The 21,152-nt window shown below is 44.7% G+C and overlaps 3 protein-coding genes across 40 annotated transcripts in view; 1 reads left to right on the top strand and 2 right to left on the bottom strand.

The window, feature by feature from the left end:
* Nucleotides 1-5,442, bottom strand: part of UROS (uroporphyrinogen III synthase) — a 41,631-nt gene extending 36,189 nt beyond the window's left edge. For 11 of the 24 annotated variants that reach the window (XR_011441561.1, XR_011441564.1, XR_011441571.1 and 8 more), the window contains exons 1-2: nt 5,168-5,308; nt 2,195-2,481 (exon numbers count right to left, since the gene is read on the bottom strand). The gene's annotated coding sequence lies outside the window, so the exon portion shown is untranslated. Of the gene's footprint in view, nt 1-2,194; nt 2,482-5,167 lie in introns of all 24 variants that reach the window. The other 13 variants (XR_011441556.1, XR_011441586.1, XR_011441560.1 and 10 more) reach the window with 5 other exon arrangements.
* Nucleotides 5,443-5,728: 286 nt separating this feature from the next.
* On the top strand, nt 5,729-20,500 carry BCCIP (BRCA2 and CDKN1A interacting protein). Of its 4 annotated transcripts, XM_001488987.5 has the most exons (7): nt 5,729-5,879; nt 10,158-10,232; nt 10,933-11,013; nt 15,748-15,837; nt 16,639-16,826; nt 18,475-18,646; nt 20,054-20,500. In XM_001488987.5, the coding sequence occupies exons 1-7, from the start codon at nt 5,733-5,735 to the stop codon at nt 20,222-20,224; spliced, it is 924 nt and encodes a 307-aa protein (XP_001489037.1). In that variant the 5' UTR covers nt 5,729-5,732; the 3' UTR covers nt 20,225-20,500. The 4 variants fall into 4 exon arrangements, with proteins under 4 accessions (XP_001489037.1, XP_005602219.1, XP_023493012.1 ...); XM_005602162.4 differs by lacking the exon at nt 10,158-10,232 and having other exon boundaries at nt 5,733-5,879; XM_023637244.2 differs by lacking the exon at nt 15,748-15,837 and having other exon boundaries at nt 5,733-5,879.
* DHX32 (DEAH-box helicase 32 (putative)) overlaps nt 20,456-21,152 on the bottom strand; it is a 58,195-nt gene continuing 57,498 nt past the window's right edge. For all 12 annotated transcript variants that reach the window (XM_070275606.1, XM_014733149.3, XM_070275630.1 and 9 more), the window contains one exon: nt 20,456-20,822. In XM_070275606.1, coding sequence (XP_070131707.1) covers nt 20,651-20,822 — 172 coding nt within the window. In that variant the 3' untranslated portion in view covers nt 20,456-20,650. The remainder of the gene's footprint in view (nt 20,823-21,152) is intronic.

The raw sequence follows: 21,152 nt of genomic DNA, 5'->3' as shown, positions 1-21,152 counted from the left end.
AAAAAAGTTGGAGAGTATTGGCATTGTACATCCAATGGAAAAATCATTAGGCAATTTGGCTTCAGGGAGGAGTCAGGTCAAAGGACAAAGATTTGGGAGTTGTCAGTGTACAGATGGTAATTAAAGTCCTAGGACCCAGTGAGATTGTGGAGAGAAAAGAAGAGGGCCCAGGACAGGGCCCTAAAGTACTCACACAATGTCAGAGCACGTCAGGGGCAGAGGGTAGAGGAGACCCTGGCAAAGGAGAAGGAAGACAGACTGGAGTGTGTCTTAGTCTGCTTGGGCTGCCATAACAATACTACAGACTGGGGAGCTTAAACAACATGTCTTTTCTCACAGTCCTGGAGGCTGGAAGTCAAGGCGTTGTCAGAGTTGGATCCTGGTAAGGCGCTTCTTCCTGGCTTATAGATGCCACCTTCTTGCTGTGTTCACAGAGAGATCCCTGGTGTCTCTTCCTCCTCTTATAAGGACATCAGTCCTATTGGATTAGGGCCTCACCCTCATGACCTCATTTAACCTCATCACCTGTTTAAAGGCCCTGTCTCCAAATATAGTCACATTGGCAGTTAGGGCTTCAACCTATGAATTTTGGGGGACACAATTCAGTTCCTTACAGAGTGAGTTACACAACAAACTGGATGTAAAGATCTAGGGACAGTAAGTGTAGATAACTTAGTTTTGCTACGAAGACGAAGAGAGAAATAAGGCTGTAACTGGAGGCAGGCAGTGGGATCAGGAGAGGTGCCAGAGCTGTGTCTGCCCTGCCGCCCAACCCCCTTCCCCACATATGGGAGATAGTAGAGCCAGAGCAGGCAGAGAGGCAAGTTCCAGATCATTAGCAAGTCAGAGAAGAAGGCCATGCAATGCATTTGGGGAGCAACTAAGCACAGCCCTTTGGCACAACTTACTCCTTGGAGTTCCTGGTGCACCTTGTTCTGCCTTGCCCACCTTACAGAAGCTCCTGAATTTTAGCAACAAGGAGAACTAAGAGAGGACAAGCTGGCTCTCAGTTAGGCAGGTAAGGGGCTCTGCTGTATTGCTGTCTTTACCCAAGAAACACTGAGCCTCTTCTGTGTGATGCTGGGCAAGGGACAAGTAAGACTTAGTGTCCACCCTCAAGGAGCTCCAAGGCTGATGCGGGGAAGACTGACAACCACAGAACTGTGAGCTAAGGGGTGAGAGAGACACAAAGTACTTCCCACCACAAACCACCAGGGTTCAGAAGAAAGGCTTAAAAAGTTTGCCTCTGGGCCTGGGGCTCCTCTGATGCAGAATTCATATTCTGCTGGGGTAGGAGATGATTTAGGGTGAAATATGCATATTCCAGCTACTTTGTAATCGAAAGTCTGGTTGGATTAACTAAAGCATCAGATTCATGCTGAACAGGCTGAAGCTGGGCAAAGGCAGCTGAGATGCTTTCACTGACTAGAGCCCAGAGTACTCTAGGGACTGGGGCAGGCGAGAGTTCACAAAAAGTGCACAAACCCCTTCTCAGCCATACGTGGCTCCATCCAGTGTCCATCTCTGCACAGAACTCCTTTAGTTGTCCAGAAGTTCAAATACCCATCATCCGATCACTTGCTATGAAGAACAAGCAGTAAAATAACAAATCCCTGCACTTGGCCTCTGTCAGATGGAAGCCAAAATTTATATGTTGAAGTCTTAACCCCCAGTACCTCAGAATGTGACCTTATTTGGAAATAGTGTCTTTGCAGATACAGCCAAGTTAAAGTGAGGTCATTAGGGTGGGCCCTAATCCAATATGACTGGTGTCCTTATAAAAACGGAAAATTTGGACACACACACACACACACGGAAAACACCATGTGAAGATGAAGGCAGAGATCAGGGTGACACATCTACTAGCCAAGGCATGCCAAGATTGCTGGTAAGACCACCAGAAGCCAGGGGAGAGGCACGAACAGATTCTGTCTCACAGCCCTCAGAAGGAAACAGCCCTGCCGACACCTTGATCTTAGAATTCTAGCTTCCAGAACTGGGAGACAATGAATTTCTGCTGTGTATTACTCAGTTTGTGGTACTTTGTTACGGCAGCCCTGGGACACTAACACAGCCTCACTGGAGTTGAAGCTATAGGTGTGGTGGAAATAGATCATGCCCACAGGGGAATTCTTTTCTCCCTGCACTTCCGTGACCAAGTTGAAAGCTCCCTGCTCCAGGAAACTCCTGTTACCTGCACTGCAGCAAGAAGAGGAGGAAGGCAGGAACAGGAGACAGGCAGCAGTATCCTTAGGCTTAAAGCACCAAGAATTGTATGTGAGCCATTTTGGATTTCGAGAAAAGGTGTGGTGAAGTGGAAGGTGCTTGCACTGGAGGGCCAAGGCCTGGCCTCTTATCTAGGCTGCTCTTCTCTTGGTCTCCATTCCTGCATCTGTGACACCGGCTGGGTCCTCTGAACCACCGCGGCTTTTCTGGGCACTTTCTTCCCCATAATAGATGCTCAGGAAATACTCGTTCACACTGTGAGAAAACAACACTTTAGATTTACACTTTAGCATCTTTGGAGCAGGGGAAACGATGCCTTTTCCTTAAAGAAACAGGGAACTGACTTGATTAAGGCCACTTTGCTGGTAAGAAAGAACCATGTCTCAAACCCACACTTTCTGTGTCCTGATGCTCTGAGTATCAGTAATAACAACAGCTGCTCTTTCCTTGAGGACTTACTCTGTGTCACTGACGAGGCTAAGCATTTTACATGCAAGACCTCAATCCTTACTTAAACCTACAGTGAAGGTATTGTCCTTATTTTACAGAAGAGGAAACCAAAGCTCTAAGAGGTCTGAGTCACTTGCTCAAGGTCACAGAGCATAGTAAGTGGCAGAGATGGAATTTAATCCAGGTCTGAAGCCAACGTCCACTCTCCTAAGCACTTGCTACTACCTCTCTGCTCCTTTAAGATAAATTCTGAGCTAAGGGTGAAGATTGAGCAATCTAGTCCCTGAGTGAGTTCAGTTCCCTGGGGTTGGTGCTGTATTTCCTTGAATGACAAAACCACAGGCAGTCTATTTATTCACGTCTGCTACTCTAGTTCACACTCTGATCTTGAATCCACACTGGGAACCAATCTGAGGGCACAAAGTAAAGTTCCCCCCATCTTCTCTTATCAAAGCTTATTTCTTATCATCAAAGAAATGGAAAATTTGAAAACTACAAAAAAGTATAGTTCGTCAAGAAATTAAAATAGAATCACCATATGATCCAGCAATTCCACTTCTGGATATGTACTCAAAAGAACTGAAAGCAGGGACTTGAACAGATATTTGTGCACCCATGCTCATGGCAGCATTATTCACAATAGTGAAAAGGTGGAAGCAACTCAACTGTCTATCCGTGGATAAATGGATAAACAAAATGTGGTATATACATAAAATGGAATATTATTCAGCCTTTAAAAGGAAGGAAATTCTGACACACATACAAGACGGATGAACCCTGAAGACTTTACGCTAAGTGAAATATGCCAGTCACAAAAGGACAAATACTCTATGATTCCACTTATATGAGGTACCTAGGATAGCTAATTTCATACAGAAAGTAGACTGGTAGTGTCCAGAGGCTGGAAGAGTGGGAAATGGGGAGTTACTGTTTAATGGATACCATGGGGGAGTTACTGTTTAATGGATACAGAGTTTCAGTTTTGCGATACCAAAAAATTTTGGAGATGGATGGTGGTGATGGTTGCACAATAATGTGGATGTACTTGATGTCACTAAACCGCACGCACACTTAGAAATGACCAAAATGGGGGTTGGCCCCACAGCTTAGTGGTGAAGTCTGGCATATTCCACTTTGGTGGCCCAGGTTTGTGGGTTTGGATCCCAGGCATGGACCCACACCACTGTCAGGCCATGGTGCGGTGGCGACCCCCATACAGAATAGAGGAAGACTGGCACAGATGTTAGCTCAGGGATGATCTTCTTCAAGCAAAAGAAGAGGAAGATCGGCAATAGATGTTAGCTCAGAGTGACACTTCCTCACGAAGGAAAAAAAAAAAGATTAAAATGGTAAATTTTGTTATGTATATTTTACCACACAAAAAGTATAAAGAAACAGGGAAACAATTACCCATGATGTCTTGGTGTAACTCTCTATGTTGGTACCGTGCCTTCTAAGTCTTTTTTTCTAATCTTAGCCTTTTGATATCTTTTTCACAGCTTCCCTTCTTGTAATGACTGGAAGATGTTTCTGCATAGTTGTGGGACCCAAAGGGGCCTTTTTAAGCTCCCCCGTCAGATGTGGAGCCCTAATGGGTAAGAATATTAATATCCATGCTGCAGCCGACTACAGAGACTCTCAGGAAAGATGGAGCTCTCAGAACACAACCATGGGGACTCTAGGGACGCTTAAGTTATCCTGACTCCACTTCCTGCTGCTGAAGGATCACTAAGATGTTATCAGCTTCTGCTTAAACCTCTGGGGGGGGGGCACCTCACTACTAGGAGCAGCTGACTCCACTTTTAGAAACGCACTTTCCAACCCACTTTCCTCATTTTACAGAGAAAAAAATGGAAAAACATAGATCTTGTTCTCAGAAAAGTGTTTTCTGTAATTAATGACTTTCTTTCCAAATAAGTCTTTACAACGGGCTGCAATCTGGTAGTCTGTGGGATACACCTGACTGGTAGTTGAATTTTATTTGGCACAAGTTTTAAAAATCAAGATATTTCTTGTCAAACTCCAGGTTCTCTTGAAATGCAAGAACTAACAACCCTGGGCTGGCATTTCCACTTGGTCACAACTGACTGCAGCTGCCTGGTACACACTCAAGCTTAGCACAGACCCCTCCACTCTATTCTCTCAAAATAGGCCCTGGTCTGTAATTCAGATTTTCCCATCAGCCTTGAAGCATTGAAGGTTGATCCCGGATTTTAAAGAACTTTCAGGTGGAGAACTGCGCACAAAGAGGATCGGCTAGGGTCAGGGATCCGGATCGGATTCATTCCATCACTGACAAGGCAGTGCCACCGAATGTACATTGGGGACGCCCGCAGGCTCGCTCAGAGCCTGGCGTGGGGGTATCTGAAAGGCTCCGGAGGCCTTCCATTCGGCGCCGACCATTCGTCACACATTCGCCAGTGCCGCAGGCTGGCCCTTGCGCGCCCGCGGCCTCCCTGTCTTCGTCGGTCCCGTGGGCGGCGACACCTACCTCGCCCTGCCGCTGACGCGCGAAGGGGCTGGGAGCTGGGGCCCTGCCCGGCACAGCGCCCGGCGCTCGGCAGGCCCCCAGGGGGGCGGTATCTCGCGGTCTCAAGGCCGAGGCTGTGAAGCCGCTAGAACACTGAACCAGCCGGGTGGGCGGCCCCCTCACCACGTGGCCTGAGCTGCCATGGCGACAAGTCAAGCGAAGCCCTGCGGACCAGGACCACAAGCGAGGGTCGCAGAGCCCTCACGACTCACACTGGGAGCTCGCGCATGCGCACAAGCATTCAGGCCCCGTGAGAACGAGCCGAGATGGGTCGAACCACTGCGCGAAGGGGAGGGGGAGCCTTGGAGGGAGTGAGGGAGGATGGAGGGAGGAAGGAAAGGCCGAGATAGGATCCCAGACTGGACCTGACTCTGAGAGATCACGATCTGGGAATCCCTCAGGGGTTCTGGAGTTGATGCTGACTCAGCGCCGAGTTTCTTTGTGGTCTCTCACCCCCTCGCCTTGCGTGGGTGGGCCCGGAAGGGCGGGCGGGTAGACGTTGCGCAGGCGCGCTGAGGACGGAGACATGGCGTCCAGGCCCAAGCGGCGTGCTGTTTGCGGTGGTGCCTCGGTCCCGCGGGAGCAGGCAGAAGAGGAAGATGAGGTCGAGGATGAGGACGAAGACGACGAAGACAGTGAGGAAGAAGAGGATGAAGACGAGATCGTCGACGAGGTGAGGAGCACACGCGACCTCAGTTTGGTTTATATGTGGGAAAAAGCTTTTTGGCAACCGGAGCCCGGGGAACGTGTGAGCTGCTTGGAGCGGCGACTTCCCTGCTCCTGAGGGTCTGCGAGCAGAAGCTGGAGGTGATAAAAGGTTCCGCCTGAGGTGCCACTTCGGTCTTCTCCACGCTGCAGCCGCAGAAGTTATTTTCAAAAGTACTAGCCGGGCCGGGTCGGCCGCCTCCCACCCGCCCAAGAAAACCCGCCGCAGTACTTTTTCGGTGGTTCTCTTTAGTTCTCGGCCGAAGTCCTAAATCCGTAGTAGCCAGCGAGGGCCTGCGGAGTCCATCCTTTGCCCGCCTTGCAGCCCTCCGCCTGGGTCGCGGGGCTGCCTCGCTCACAGCCCCCTCTCCGGTTTCGCGAAGGCCACCTGCTCGGTTCTGCCGGGAGCCATTTCCGCGCGCCGCTTTGTCCTGCAGGGGTTCCCTTCCTTGTTCAGATCTCGGCAAAGCTGTGTTTTTTCCTCCCCGGGGCAGCCGACGCTACCGTGGTGCCTGGCATTCTAGGTACTTAATGGTTGTTGAATGGATGATTAGGCCAGAATGATCCTTAAAATCACCGATTGTCTGACAGGTAGCTCAGACTTTCCACGTCCAAAGCAGAATTTGTCATTCATGCCCTTGCTTCTAATCTTTGCCGTTTCTGTAAATGGCCCCCAAATTTACCAGTTGTTCAAACCCAAATTCTGAGAGTTAACTTTAATTCCTCCCTTTTCCTCATCCCACGGCCAGTCCTTCCGTAAATCCTGTTAGCTTTACCTTTAATATCCAGACTCTTCCCCATTGATTCTGCAGCCATCAGAGTCCACACCCCTCCATCATCTCTTGCCTGGAATACAGGTAGTAACTTTTTAGTGGCAAGGCTTTTTCCTTTCTTGTTGCCCCAGAATATGTACTCTACCCGCAGCCAGAGAGATCTTTTTAACATGTAGGTCTGTTTTCACTTTCCTTTTTAGAACTTTCCCATTTCATTTATAAGAAAATCCAAGTTATCGTGGTTGTGGGACAGAAAGGCAGCCAGTATGGCTGGATCAGAATAAGAAGAGAGTGATGGGAAATAAAGTCAGAGATAAAACATTACTCAGAATGAGTGTGTGTGTTGGGGGGAATACAGAGAAGGGGGGGTGCACGATTAGAGCTGAGACTGTGGCCGGGGAAGGGGGTGGTGTATGACAGATGCATCTAGTGAACAGAACTTTCCTTTACAAATCATCTCTTAACTTTGGCCCCTTGCCTTGAATGAGGTGTCACCATTTTTTCACTTTGAACACTTTTAATTGGCTATTTTACTAACTTTGGGTTATAGAAATCAGTGCTTCCTGCCTTAACATGGATAGTTTATCAGACTGCCACGGATAAAAATTTGTGTGATAACCATCATTGATGTTATAATGTAGGAGAGTACGGCACTTACATATACTGTTGGTGGGAGTATAAGTTGGTGCAGTCTCTTTGGAGGGCAATTTGGCAATATCTATCAAAATTTAAAATGTGTATGTTCCCTGATTCAGTAATTCTACCTGTGAGAATTTACCCTCTGGTAGTGATGATACTACATGCTGTTCCCGCCTCCATGCACTTTATATTAACTCTAATGCTTATGTCAACTCTGTAAAGTTAGGAATTATCACTATTTTACAACCAAGGACACACAGCAAATTAAGTGAAGACAGCACATGCAGTACAGTCCTTGTGAGAGAAAGGAGAAACAGAAAACATATTTGATTATGTGTTGAAAATTTCTTGAAAGAAAAATTTACTGTTGACAGTAACCTCTGGAGAGTAGGAGTCGGGGTGGGCAATAAGCCTTAACTCTCTAACCTCTACACTCTTTGTAGTGTTTACCACTGGCATGTATTACTGTTGACTGAAGAAATTGTTAAGGCTTTTAGGGCAATCCCTGTACAAAACGTAAGATATTGAAAACACACTGAAAAAGGATATTGATCCTTTGTTTATTTGAAAGAAGCTTTCACTTTCTGAATTGTTCACTCATCCACAGCTCGTTTCCCTGATGTAGAATCCATCAGTGTTATTTTGGAAATTCAAAATCAGCCTCAGATCTTCTTTGAAACAAGGTGATGTATAAGTAAGGAAGGAAATGAGGATGGTTATTTAAAGCCCCAAAGAGCCCAATTTAAAAGACAACAAGGTGACTGGCTTTGAGACAGCCAGCTGAGTAGCAATAGAACGTGGTTATAAGAACTTCAAGAAACAGAGGTGGGGATAGTGAAAGATGAGGAGAAAAGAACTAGGCATGTTTAGTTAGGGTTCTTGTGGTCATGTGGTTAGGACACTTGCTTGTGCTTAATAGAAACCCTTGGAGGGTAGCTTCAGTAGAAAGGGGACTTTGTGGCAAGGATACAAGGGTATCTTAGACCTCCAAGGGCAGGCATGCAACTAGGCCTCAGGAATTGACTGGGTCCCTGAGCCTGGAATGCTATAGAGAACCTGAGAAGTCCGTCACATTTTTCATCTCTGCTTTGCTTTTCTCTGTTACATTCAGAATATTTGGTTTTCTTTCTATTTTTACTCCGTGTAGCAGAAAATAGAAAATGCCAACAGCTTCTGAGATTTTTTCACTCAAAAGAGCAAGCAGGCTAGATGTCATATTTAGTCTTAATTCTAGATTCTAAGTCACCTGGGGGTGAGTGGCAGGGCTCTGTTTTACAAAGATGGCTTTGCCCCTGAAACTGTGTGAATGGGGAGCCCATACCCAGGGAAAGGGGTCTGGGCAGATGATCCATTTGGTATCCATTGCAGTAGTGGTGCCATAATAGCCTGGGACAGAGGGCTGAGGCTTCTATCTAAACAAGAGAAAAACACTAGAAGAGCATATTTAAAGAATTTGTTTATTTTTTAAGGAATGCATTCAAGACCTGAATGATGACAATTTGTTGTTGGGTTTAGTTTGATCCTGTTTGGAACACCGCCCCGCACCTGCCCCTCAGGGTTTGCTGCTCACATGATCTGGCTGAGCCTACTTCAGAGAGTCAGGATTTGAAGTCTGTAAGCTGGCCTGTTATCCAGGCCCTGGCAGGTTTAACAGCCAAAGGAGTGCTTAAATGTGTGCACTGTCCAGATGGCAATGCAAAGTGGGCCTGATTTTCGTCTGTGGCCTCTTTTAGCCAAGACCCCAAATTCCAGAACCTGCAAAACTTAAAGTGTGTGTAAGTACACTATTTCATCAGAGTCCCAAGTTCAGTGTGTCGCTTTCCAAGGTACGATTTAGGATCTTCAAGTACTTACCTTGTGTAGCATTTAAAAGCATCTAAGGTTTTGTTTTTGGCGTGGCGTAATACTTTCATTTCTTTATGGGATATTTCAGTGGCATCACCTCTTAGGTTCTGTCGTTGTTTTGCAGAGACAGATCAGGGAGCCCAGCTACACACCTTTTAGTCCCATGTACTCACCGTATTTCTTTCTGCCTCAGGACCTTCGTATGTGCTCTTCCCTGTGCCAGGAACTCTCTTAGCTTGTCCTCAGTTCCCAGCTCAAGTGTCATTTCTCTAAGGGAAGCCTTTCCTGACTTTCTGACCTCCATTTTTCATGTTACAGCACCATGCACCTGTGTTTTATGGCATGTATAGTTGCAACTTTACATTTACTTCCATGTATATTTCCTTAATGTCTAATTCCCCACTAACCATAAGGTCCATGAGGGTCAGGATCATTCACGTCTGCTGTGCTCACCGTTTCATCTCGAGGCGTGGGGCTCGGGACGTGGTGGTGCTTGGTGACTGTTTGCCAGGGAATGCAGTGCAGCCTCGGCTCCGTGGGCTGAATCAAGCTCTAGGCAATTCCGGGGACTTGGGGCGTAATTTTGTTCTTTGCTCACCCTTATGCAGTCAGGCCAATGGTAATTTTTTTCTTTGTGGCTGCTGTGATGATTTTATCCAGGGCAGACTTTCTCAACATTAAAACTGCATCGCTTTGAGTGTTTTGTTTTTCTCAGGCTTTTGTGTCAAATGAGGAAATGGTAGGAAGGTGCTTTGTCATCTGCCATCTGTGCAGATGGCAGTCTTGGCAATGTTTGCCTATTATGAAGCGTAGACAGTTAAAATTCTGCAGGTAACATTTTCTTCTTCTTGTCCTTTTTCTGGCATGTTCTGTAGAAAAAGCCAAAAAAATGGAGGTAGAAGAAAAAGAAAAATCTGTAACGTGGAAAATAACGGCTGAATTATTTTAGAAAGTTATGTATGATGACCTATTTTGTGTGTTATTTACAGGAAGTGAACATTGAATTTGAAGCTTTTTCCATCTCAGATAACGATTATGATGGAATTAAGAAATTACTGCAGCAGGTATTGTCTTTTACTCTACTCATAAATTTGCTCTTCTAAGAAAATTCAGGCCATTCAACACAAGCTCTGTCAAATTTCATCCTTTCTGTTTTAGAATTCCCATTCTTATCTCTGCCTTGCCTGGAAGGAAGAATTGTTTCTCCTCTTTTCCAGGGCTAATTCCCCTTTTTGTGCCTCAGATCCCAGACTTCTTCCTCTGATTAACATTGTGTCCTAAATTACCATCCCTTTCATCTGCTTATTGCTTAAGCTACTATTCTGTTTTTCACTCATTCACATCCAAACTTTGTGAGGTGGAGGAATTCTTACACAACAGCCATATCACTGACGGTACCATCTGGTGCTGCAAAGCCTATGCTTGCTGCTTCTGCTTGTTCCTCAGCCCATGTTAGACGGCTTTGGTTCTCCACCCTCTTTAGCCTCCAGTATCCTGCTCACCAGTGTCCTCCTTCTATGTCCTTCCTCCTCTCCTGCCCGACACCTTGGATATCACCACTGACTGCCTCTTCCCAAATTTCAGTGCCTTTAGCTGCTTTAATCCTCCTGGGCTTTTTCTTTCCTCTTGGGATTGCTTTCTGGGTCATCTTTGTGGTCAAATCATTGAAATATCATTATTTTTATTTGAATATATAAATTACAAGTTTTTTTTAAAACTCATGCTTTGATTTTAATTTAAAATAATCTTTTTTTCTCCTCTTAGCTTTTCCTAAAGGCTCCTGTGAACACTGCAGAACTAACAGATCTCTTAATTCAACAGAACCATATCGGGAGTGTGATTAAGGTAAGAAGGACAGTTGTGTTTATTCTGCTTAAATTAGTTCTTTATCCCGTTAAGCTTCTCCTCATTTATAGCAAACAGCCCGTAAGTTCAAGTTGGAGAGAAGTATTGCTGGAGGAAGGGTGGCTGGTTAGAAGGCCGTTCTAGTAATCCAGGGTTATTAAGTGCAGTAATCCAGGTGGTGGCAATGGATAAGGAGAGAAGTGGGCTGATTCGGAAGATATTGGGAGATGAAATATGATGGGCTTAGTGAGTGATTGGGTGTGAGAGTGAGGGGAAAAAGGAGTCAAGGATGACTCCCAAGTGTTAGGCTGGAGCAATCAAGATCACAATCATGGAGGAAGATCAGGTGAGGAGGGGGAGCATGGGTTTGGATTTGTACATTTTGAGTTGATTTGCCTGTGATACATGTGATTGAGACAGTGCGCAGCAGCTGGAGACCTGGGTGTTTTCAGCAGATAAGTGGTGATTGAAGTCATAGAAGTAGTTGAGATTGCCCAGGGAGGGCAAGGACACATACTGTGGTAATACCAGCGTTACTTGGGTGAGGAAGGAAAGCGGCAGAGCCTGCAAAGGAGTGATGGGAGAGCAAGAAGGAAGTGCAGTGGAGTGGTATCGAGCAAGGCAGTAGAAGGGAGCATTTGGAAGAGGAGGGTGCAGGACTGGGGTGAATCCGGCCTCTGCTGCTTACCATCTGGTGGCTCTTTGAGTTGTCTGTTGCTGCCTAGCAAACTGCCCCACAGCTTAGTGTCTCAGAATAGCAACAGTCATCTGTTTGGCTCTGCAGTTTGGACAGAGCTTAGTGAGGGCAACTCATATTTGCTCTGTGTTACATTAGCTGGGGAGGCTTAGTGGGGTCTGGAGGATGTACTTTCAAGGTGGCTCACTCACATGACTAGCAAGTTAGTGCTGGCTCTTCGTTGGGGGCCCAGCTGGGACTGTGGGCCAGGGGCCTCAGTTCCTCTCCAGTGTGGGCCTCTCTGCACACTGGCTGGGTTCCAGGAGCGGTTGGCCCAAAAGAACTAGGTGGAAGTGCAGAGCATTTTATGATACAGGGTCATTTCCATCATTGATCAGCAGGCACAAAGGGCTATGCAGGTTCAAGGGGCCGGCACAGAGACCCCATCTCTCGACAGGAGGAGTGCCTAGGTCCCTTTGTCAGAGATTGTGGGATAGGAGATGTCGGTGCAGCTGCCTGTGGAAAATACAGTCTGTCACAGCGAGCTAGTTTATTTCCATTTCTGTCTCTGAAAACAAGGATGATGCTGGTCCCTACTTCGTAGGGTGGTGGGTGAACGAAATGAGTTGCTGAGAGTAAAGTGCTTAGAACAATGTCTGGCACATGGCAAGTACTGTCTATGTGTAGTGTCGCTTTTGATGTCTTTTTCCTATTGCCAGCACTTACCATCTAGCTTAGCATAAAAACAAAACAAATAACTGCATTTCAGTCTAATGTTTCAACTACCTCAACTTCAGCCATCTCACTTTGTTTTCAAAGCCAAAATTCTTGAAAAATAGTTTATACTCACAGTCTTCACCTTTTCTCCTCCTAAACACCCTGATCTGGCTTTTACCCCCAGTACTCCACTGAAGTCTGAAACTGTCTGATAGGGTCACCACCGTCTTTGTTCTGAATACAGTGCACGCTTTTCAGACCTTCTGACAACATTGGTAACCTTGTGGCACTAAATATAAAGAAAAGAGAGGAGTAACTCCTCTGGTAGCTTCCTTTTATTACAGCGCTGGGGAAGAGCAGGCTGTCTGCTCTTTCATCAAACTCATGTGATCTCCGGCTGATTAGCCTCCTGTGACCTGGTGGATATTGACGAGAAGCTGTCATCTTTATCTTGAAAGACCTTATTCTCTAACGGGGAGATTCAACATTTAATTGGATAATTACACAAGTAACTCCACAGTTACAATTGTGGCTTCCTTGGCTTCCACAGAGACACGAGAGGTGTCCCAGGGACAGAGCCTTGTCCCTGGGAGAGTGCCTGCCCAGAGCTTTTGCTAGAGCCTTTGGGACTTCGGGGATTTGGACTCTTCTAGAGAAGGCAGTCCCTAGGGCTGTGGGAAAAGGGCGGAGAGAGCTGCAGACTGCATGTGCGTGGTTGGGTCGAGAGCCTAGCAATCGAAGGGTGAAGTATCATGTAAGGATTTGCTCTGTACTTAGGTACTGAGAAGAATTGTGTTGAATGAAGAGCTCAGGAGAGGTAAGGGGCGGCATAGTCGGGGGCAGGAGTCGGGTCGAGCATGAGGGGTTCTTGCTGGGAAGGCAGGTGCTTGTGGATGAGACTGTGATATGATTGGGACCCCAGCCACACAGAGAGGCAGACCCCGTGTGGTGCTTCCTTGATGGTTTGACGGGCCCAGCAAGGAGAGGAGTGTTGAGTGTTTTGGAGAGTGCTCATTGGTTGTGAGCCAAGTGACCATTTTGGGGATTTCTTAGGGCTTGACACTGAGAGTTCTTTTTTCTTCCCCTGGCCTTTTAAAGTCTGTTGGTACTACACAGGTTTTGCCACAGTATTTGGGGTCCTCTGAGGTGCAGAGAAACTGTGTAATGTTGATCTTGGAGGCTGGTTTACATATTACAGTAGTCCCGTCCTTATCCATGGAGGATATGTGCCAAGACCCAGTGGATGCCTGAAACCAGGGATAGTGCCAAACCTTATGTATACTGTGTTTTTTCTTATCATACATACTTATGATAAAGTTTAATTTATGAATTAGGCACAGTAAGAGAATAGCAACAACAACTAATAATAAAATAGAACAGTTAAAACACTATATATAATAAAGGTTATGTGATTGTGGTCTCTCTCTAATATCTTATTGTACTGTACTTACCCTTCTTGTGATGGTGTGAGATGGTACGTGATGCGATGAAGTGAGTAAATGATGCAGGCACTCTGATGTAGCGTTAGGCTACTACTGACCTTCTAACGGAGGTCTGACCTTCTGACGAAGCACTTTATGGCTTCCCTTTGGCATATCCAAATTGCCGGCATCACTACTCTTGTACTTTGGGGCCATTATTAAGTAAAATAATGGTTACTTGAACACAAGCACTGTGATCCCACCCAAGTTGAGCCAGTAACTGATATGGCTACTAAGTGACTAACGGGGAGATGGCGTATACAGCGTGGATAAGTTGGACAAAGGGATGAGTCATGTCCTGGGCAGGTCAGAGCTGGGGTGTGTGAGATTTCATCGTGTTACTCAGGTCGGTGCCCAATTTAAAACAGGAATTGTTTATTTCTGGAATTTTCCATTTAATATTTTTGGACTGCGGTTGACTGTGGGTAACTGAAACTGCGGACAGTGAAATTGCGGACGGGGTGGACTACTATACTTTTTTCTGTACTTCTTTCCCCTCTCTCCTTCATCAGCATACATGCCCTTGGTCCTCTCGCTGGAACCGTTAGTGCCCTCCTGAGTTACCTTCTCATTCTCTACTTTTGTATTCTCTCGTTTTTGTAGAGTTTGAGACTTCTCTCATCTTGGCATGTAGTTTTAGTTACTAAGTCTTTGAGGCCTTACCTGAGCCACTCACCCTTCTTTGTTCCCACAGGAAGAAACTGATGGTCTTTTACATCCAGATTCAGCAGAAATGTTTTGTTTTAAAGCCTGGTAGCCCCTTTGCCCGAGGTCCCCCTCAATGGCAGTGTGAGCTTACGTCCAGGAGCCACTTCCTCCCTCTGCTCTCTTCAGTGTGCCCAGGCCCCTCGTTTATCTCTGGTCTGGTTTGACTTCTTGTGCCCACAGAGGCAGGTTCCACTCTGTTCTCTGCCCTCTGCCTTGAAGCGCCCGGCCACTGGGGGGCCTTGGTGCTGTCCACCATCCCTCGCTGAACCAGTGGTGCTGAAGGGTGTGGCAGAGCTTTGTCAGTCCTTTCCACAGAACAAGGCCAGTGACAGATGGGGCACTTGTGGACCCCTGCTGTGCTTCGGTGGAAAAGCAGCAGCCTCGTTTCATTTCATTCATTCAGCACATATTCCCCGAAGACTTAAATTGTGCCAGGCGCCATGCTGCGTGCTAGGGATGCAGTGAGAGGAGTTTACAGCCTGGACAAACAAACAAGCAACCTGTGGAAGACAATGTGGATGTTGCATTGAGGCCTCCGGGGGATGGGCTGTCAAAGTAGAGCCAGGAAGTTCGAGTTGGAGTCAACCATTTCACATTAGTTCTGTTTTCTTAATTCGTCTTTTCCTTTCTTGCCCTCTTTTTTTCTTCTCTCCTCCCCAAGTGGTAGGAATAAGTGGCACTCAGGCATTGTTCGGCTTCACCAATGGTCAGGACTGGCTAGTGCTCTGGAAGTGTATGAATTTTAGGTGAGACAACATTGTGGACCTGCAGAGAAGCACTCAAGGGCTAGTTCCAGCCAGATTGTTTAGAAAACAGACTAAAATGGTTTATTTCATGAGTTTTTATCTGTTCTGGATTTGTAATATATTGAGAATCTAATTAAGAAAAATGTCTTAAGAATCTAGTATAAAGAAATTTAGAGCAGGAAGAGATCATCCGGAATGTAGGAGGAGGAACAGATTCAAGGGAGGCGAAGTGATATGAACAAGGCCACATAGTATTTAGTGTGTAATGCTTCCTAAGGTAAGGACAGTGAAATAAAGTTAACATTGAAGAGTGAAAAGATGATTGAGGCCTAGATCCCGAGACCTGGTATCATACTTCTTCCCAACAAAATATAAAATTAAAAATTATTTTTTCTTTTTAAAATAGCAAACGGATGTTTCAGAAGACAGCGATGACGATGTGGATGAAGATGAGATTTTTGGATTTATAAGTCTTTTAAATTTAACTGAAAGAAAGGTTGGTTTCAGTGGGTGGCATCTGAATGGTTATTCTGAAGGCCAAAACCACTTGTATTTGATACTCGATGAAAGTGCCTTTTATATCAGATGATAGTAACTATGAGGATATGTGCTCTTGTGAAATCTTATTATAATCATTTTTTCAATATGACAGGTGTTTTTATTTTGTTTTGTTTGGAATAACTTGGACGCAGTCAAAGTTACTTACTTCCTGTGGTATAGAGAATTGTCGTCTGGCTTTTTAGGAACTAGTTCTGATGTTGGTATTGACACAGGAGCTGTTTGTGCTGTCTCTGCAGCTATTGTCTCTGCTCCTTGTGTACTGTGGATATTCTGAGGCTTCATTGCTTCCAGAAGTTGACAGCACTTAGTGACATTGACTTGTGTTTTCATTCATCTCTTTTTATTGACTCACTGATGAGTTCTAATAAAAAGTGAAAACCAGCTGCTTACCCTTTTCAGAATAAGATGCAGGCTGTGCTTTATCTTTAATTTTTAAATGAACTTTCCAGTTACTTCCATCTGTCTTTATGAAATAGACTAGAACTGCTATTCCCATGTGTCTGAGTGTTAGTTGTAAGCCTCTCCTACCAGTGATCATGGGATGGTAAATAACCAGATGTAGTTACTTTTGAGAAGTACTTAAGCAATCAACGCTGAAGACATAGAGGGTTTTAAAGGCTATGGCAGGAAACTGCTGCCCTTACCTGTAAGATAAAAAGTGATAGCTGTCACCTTCAGGTTTTCTCCTGTAAGTGATGGCCTGTAATAAAAAGCAAACCTTCTCTTTGCTTTCTAGGGTACCCAGTGTGCTGAACAAATTAAAGAGTTGATTCTAAGCTTCTGTGAGAAGAACTGTGAAAAGAGCATGGTTGAACAGCTGGACAAGCTTTTAAATGACACCACCAAGCCTGTGGGCTTTCTACTAAGTGAAAGATTCATTAACGTTCCTCCACAGATTGCTCTGCCCATGCACCAGCAGCTTCAGTAAGAGACTCTGGAAAATGCCTTTGAACGGTAGTTTTTTCCTAAGTGGATTCAGAAATGTGATTTAAGTGGAATATGCTGGTATAGAAAGAATGCTACCCTTGGTTTAAGCAACAGTGTAGTGTGGTGAGAGTGGAAGAAACATCCTGTGAGATGCATACATTATTAATTGGCTTTTTAGAGTTTTAATTATTTGCGACAATATTCTTAATAATCCTAAGGATTTAATGATATAAAAATAGATTTTTTTTACCCCCTATTTAACTAAAGGTTTTCACCTTCTTCACAGATGGATTTTTGTAACAAATAGAATGTTGAACAATTACCACAATAACAGAAACTGAGTAAGATTCCTAAATTTCATTGGGATGTTTTATAACTCATGGAACCATAGTCTCAATACTGTCTCTAGCATCTCAGGGTTTGTTGTTTTATTTTACTTTTTTTTTTTTTGCTGAGGAAGATTTGCCCTGAGCTAACATCCATGCCAGTCTTCTTCTATTCCTTAGTATTTGGGTCACCAGCACGGCATGGCTGCTAACAGAGCAGTGTAGGTCCAAGCCCGGGAACTGAACTGAGCTGCTGAAGCGGAGCACCCCAAACTTAACCACTAGGCCACCAGGCCTGGGCCATTGTTTTATTTTTTAATGCAAGAGTTTAGGTTTATAAAAATATTTTAAATGTAAGAAGAGCTAAGAATTGGTGTTATCTGTACTTTGAAATAGAGGAGGACAAAAATACAGACGGGTCCCCTGGGCTTTACAGACTATTATTTCTCAGAGGTCATATGCTTACATTGTGGTTTCCCTTTAATATTTTGTGATGTAATGAGTCTGGAAACCTTTACATTTCCCATTTTTCTTTTATAGATCATTGCTTTTTAGTTTTACTCTCATTCTCCCTCTCACCCCACACCTCAGCTGCACTCATATTGTACTTCTGGTGCCATAAGTGTTTTTTGTTTTGCTTTGTCTTTTTTCTGATCAGCTGGATTTCATGTTTGTTTGGTTTCATAGGAGGGTGACCTGCTTTCTCCTGATCCTCTATTAAAGAAAGCTGAAGTGGGTTGTTCTGAGTTTCTTTACATCTTGTTTAGCCAGATGGACAGGGTCATGTATAATCTTCACAAGGAAAAAGATTAAAGCTTCATGCCATCCCATTGACTAGTCTAGAATTTAGGGTATCTATTTCTTGCCATGCCTTTTCTGCACTATGTTGAGAATTAGCCCCAGACCCTAGTGATTGGAGACTGTAGCAGTCACATGCTCTAATGGCATTGGTTATGGCTGTGTGCCTTTGTGTGTTTCAGTTCAATGTTGTTAAAAAATCCAGATTCTTATATATTTTTAGCTTCTGCACAGGCAGAGCAGTGATGTTGAGTGAATTTGAGACTCATCTGTTAGTTGCTATTTATAATCTGAGAGATTAATCGTACCATTTATTATAAAAAGCACTGCCATAATCAATCAAAAGTGCGACTGACTACATAAATAAAAGGCATGGCTTTAGAAGTGTCCAGATCTAATATATAGTCGTTAAGCCCATGTCACAACAAAACCCACTGAAGGGGCCTCTCTGGTTTTCTCTTGCTCTGGTTTGTTGATGGATTTCACCTGACCCAGTAGGTAAACCTGTGTGTGCCTTGTAGGAAAGAACTGGCAGAGGCACACAAAACCAACAAGCCGTGTGGGAAGTGCTGCTTCTACCTACTGATTAGCAAGACATTCGTGGAAGCAGGAAAACATTCTAAAAAGAAGCAGAGCAACCAAGAGAAGGTCGAGTTAATGTTTGCAAATGCAGAGGAAGAGTTCTTCTATGAGGTAAGTTTATCATGTTTCATCTAGTTTAGATACTGTAAATAAGGATTTTCTTGACAATAATCAGGATTTGTTGCTCTCCCATTTTATGTTGCTCTTTTGAGTGTGGCCACTCTGTTTTCTCCACATCCCCAGCAGTTAGCAGCTGACGCAGTGCCTGGCTGTTAGTAGGTCGTCACTGGCTCCCCAGCCCTGCTTTTGGTGATGATGGGGGTTGGGGGGAGGAGAGCGGTGAATGTGCTGATAGTGACCAGGCATTTATAATATGCTTGCTGTGAGATCTCTAATTCTCAGACCACTCCGTGAGGGAGGCATTAGCCTGGGTGTGCACATGGGGACATTGAGTCTGACGGAGTTCAGAGCCATTGTCTGAGGTCACGTAGCCAGTCGGTGTGGAAGCCGTAGTGGACCCCTGCTCTCCCACACTGCTCTGCCCTTAGTCCAATGTCATCCCACTGGTGGGATCTCCAGCACTTCCTTCCTGAAAGGTAGCTCGTGCCGCGATGGACAACCAGACACCAGAGACTCTTCTTTCTCACAGCGCCCTCCTTTTAACAATGTTAAACGGTTCTCTGAGGGGAACATATTTTCCTGGAGGCTTCCACTAAAAACTAAAGCACTGCACTGAGGGTAGATCAGGAATTAAATAAGGAAAATCCAGCTTTTAAAATTTACGCCTCAGCACGTCCGGTAGACCGTTTCACGGAAGTTTGCATGGGTGTTGTAAGATGGTTATGCAGACCTACCTGTTTTCACACAACAGCTTTATGCCAAGGAAGCAGTGGGACAGTGGGGAAAGACCAGCATGTGAAGACAGTTCTTCTCATTAATTGTCAGATATCATGTCTTAACTTCACTTGTCTGTCACAAGACTGAGAATTAAATGAGATCATGAAGGAGTGACTTCAGAATTACAAACAGCACACAGTCATGCATTGCTCAATGACATGGCGGTGTTCTGAATCTGAGAAGTTCATCGTTAAGCACTTTTGTTGTGAGAACGTGTAGTTACACAAACCTAGATGGTATAGCCTACTACACACCTAGGCTGTACGGCACTAATCTCACAGGATTTTGTCTTTGTGGTGTTGTTGACCGAAATGCTGTCGTGCGGCACGTGACTGTGTAAACAGGCAGTAATGTTCCTATCACGTAGCTGCTTGTTGGCCTCTTAGAAATGGAGCACTTCTATCCATAGCCCTCACATAGGTTTTAAGACTCTATTTGGTCAGCATTTTATAACTTCTGCCTGAATGTCCCATTTGAGTTTAGTTTATTCTGAGTTTTGCTTCCTTTAGCTGTTGTTCTTACTTAAACATATGCCAAATACAGTGTTCTTTTTTGTCGATTAAATGAGTTTTGTTTTTAGGTCGTATGAAATTTTAATTTATGGTTATTTACTTGGTTTAGAAGGCAATCCTGAAGTTCAGCTACTCCGTGCAGGAGGAGAGTGACACTTGTCTGGGAGGCAGATGGTCCTTTGATGATGTACCAATGAAGCCCTTGCGAACTGTGATGTTAATTCCAGGCGACAAGATGAATGAAATCATGGATAAACTGAAAGAACATCTATCTATCTAACCCATTTCCCATGGACAGTGGTGTGCTTGTTTTTGTAAAATTACCGAAAACTCAGTGGACATTATTGAAAAACTTCTGACTTTATTCAGATTAAGGTCCTCTACAAAAAGTAGGGTTCTGTTACCTGTGTCTGTGACACATTTACAAAATATCTTTGTTTTTGAATTTTGGTCAAATTATGAACGGTTGATTAAAAACTTTCCCAATAAGAAGAAAAACATGGAGTAGTAATTTAAAGAACTCAATAAAAACTTCTGTTTTTTTATTTTTAAATAATATACAGTGTTATTTTTCCAGACTATCCCACGTGGGGTATGATACCCTTCTTCACGTCGAATATCTGCGCGTTGCTCTGGTGGACCAAGTGTTAGGCCGACTTTGGGATATTTATTGCACATCGTGTTTTGCGTAGGAGGTTCTGAAGAGTCACTGTATAGTGCATCTTTGTTCAGTAGTTTCAGGGCACTGCTCACACATTTTCTGTTCCTTTTTCATTGCTGAGATAGTTGATAGGTGATCCATTACTTGCTGTAGAATCTCCTTACTTTCACTAGGAGGCAAATTACTGAAGTAGTATTGTGGTACCAGTTGCATAAATCTGTTTAAAACAAAAAAAATTAAGATTTTTTGGTGAACGACATCAAACGTTTTGTCTGGGCGCCTCCCAGCCCTGGAGAATCTATTTGTAGGACTGGTATTTACTTTGAACTCCTCAGTGTCTTGCGCTGCCTTTGCAGACTAAATACTTTCTCTCGTTTTCATGGAACCAATCCACTTGCACTTCTAGGATCAGGTGGCTTCTCTAGTGTTAGGCCACAGGGCAGAAGTGATGCCCACCACTCTGACCACTGGGGAAAACTGGTACTTCCCCTGAGGCCCGTCACAGTATGTGAAGGATGAGATCGGATGCTTGGGAGAACTTTCAGTG

Source organism: Equus caballus, chromosome 1 (assembly GCF_041296265.1).
Source record: "Equus caballus isolate H_3958 breed thoroughbred chromosome 1, TB-T2T, whole genome shotgun sequence".
NCBI lineage: Eukaryota > Metazoa > Chordata > Mammalia > Perissodactyla > Equidae > Equus > Equus caballus.
Note: the sequence above shows the minus strand (reverse complement) of the source record. Positions and strands in the feature narration are given on the sequence as shown.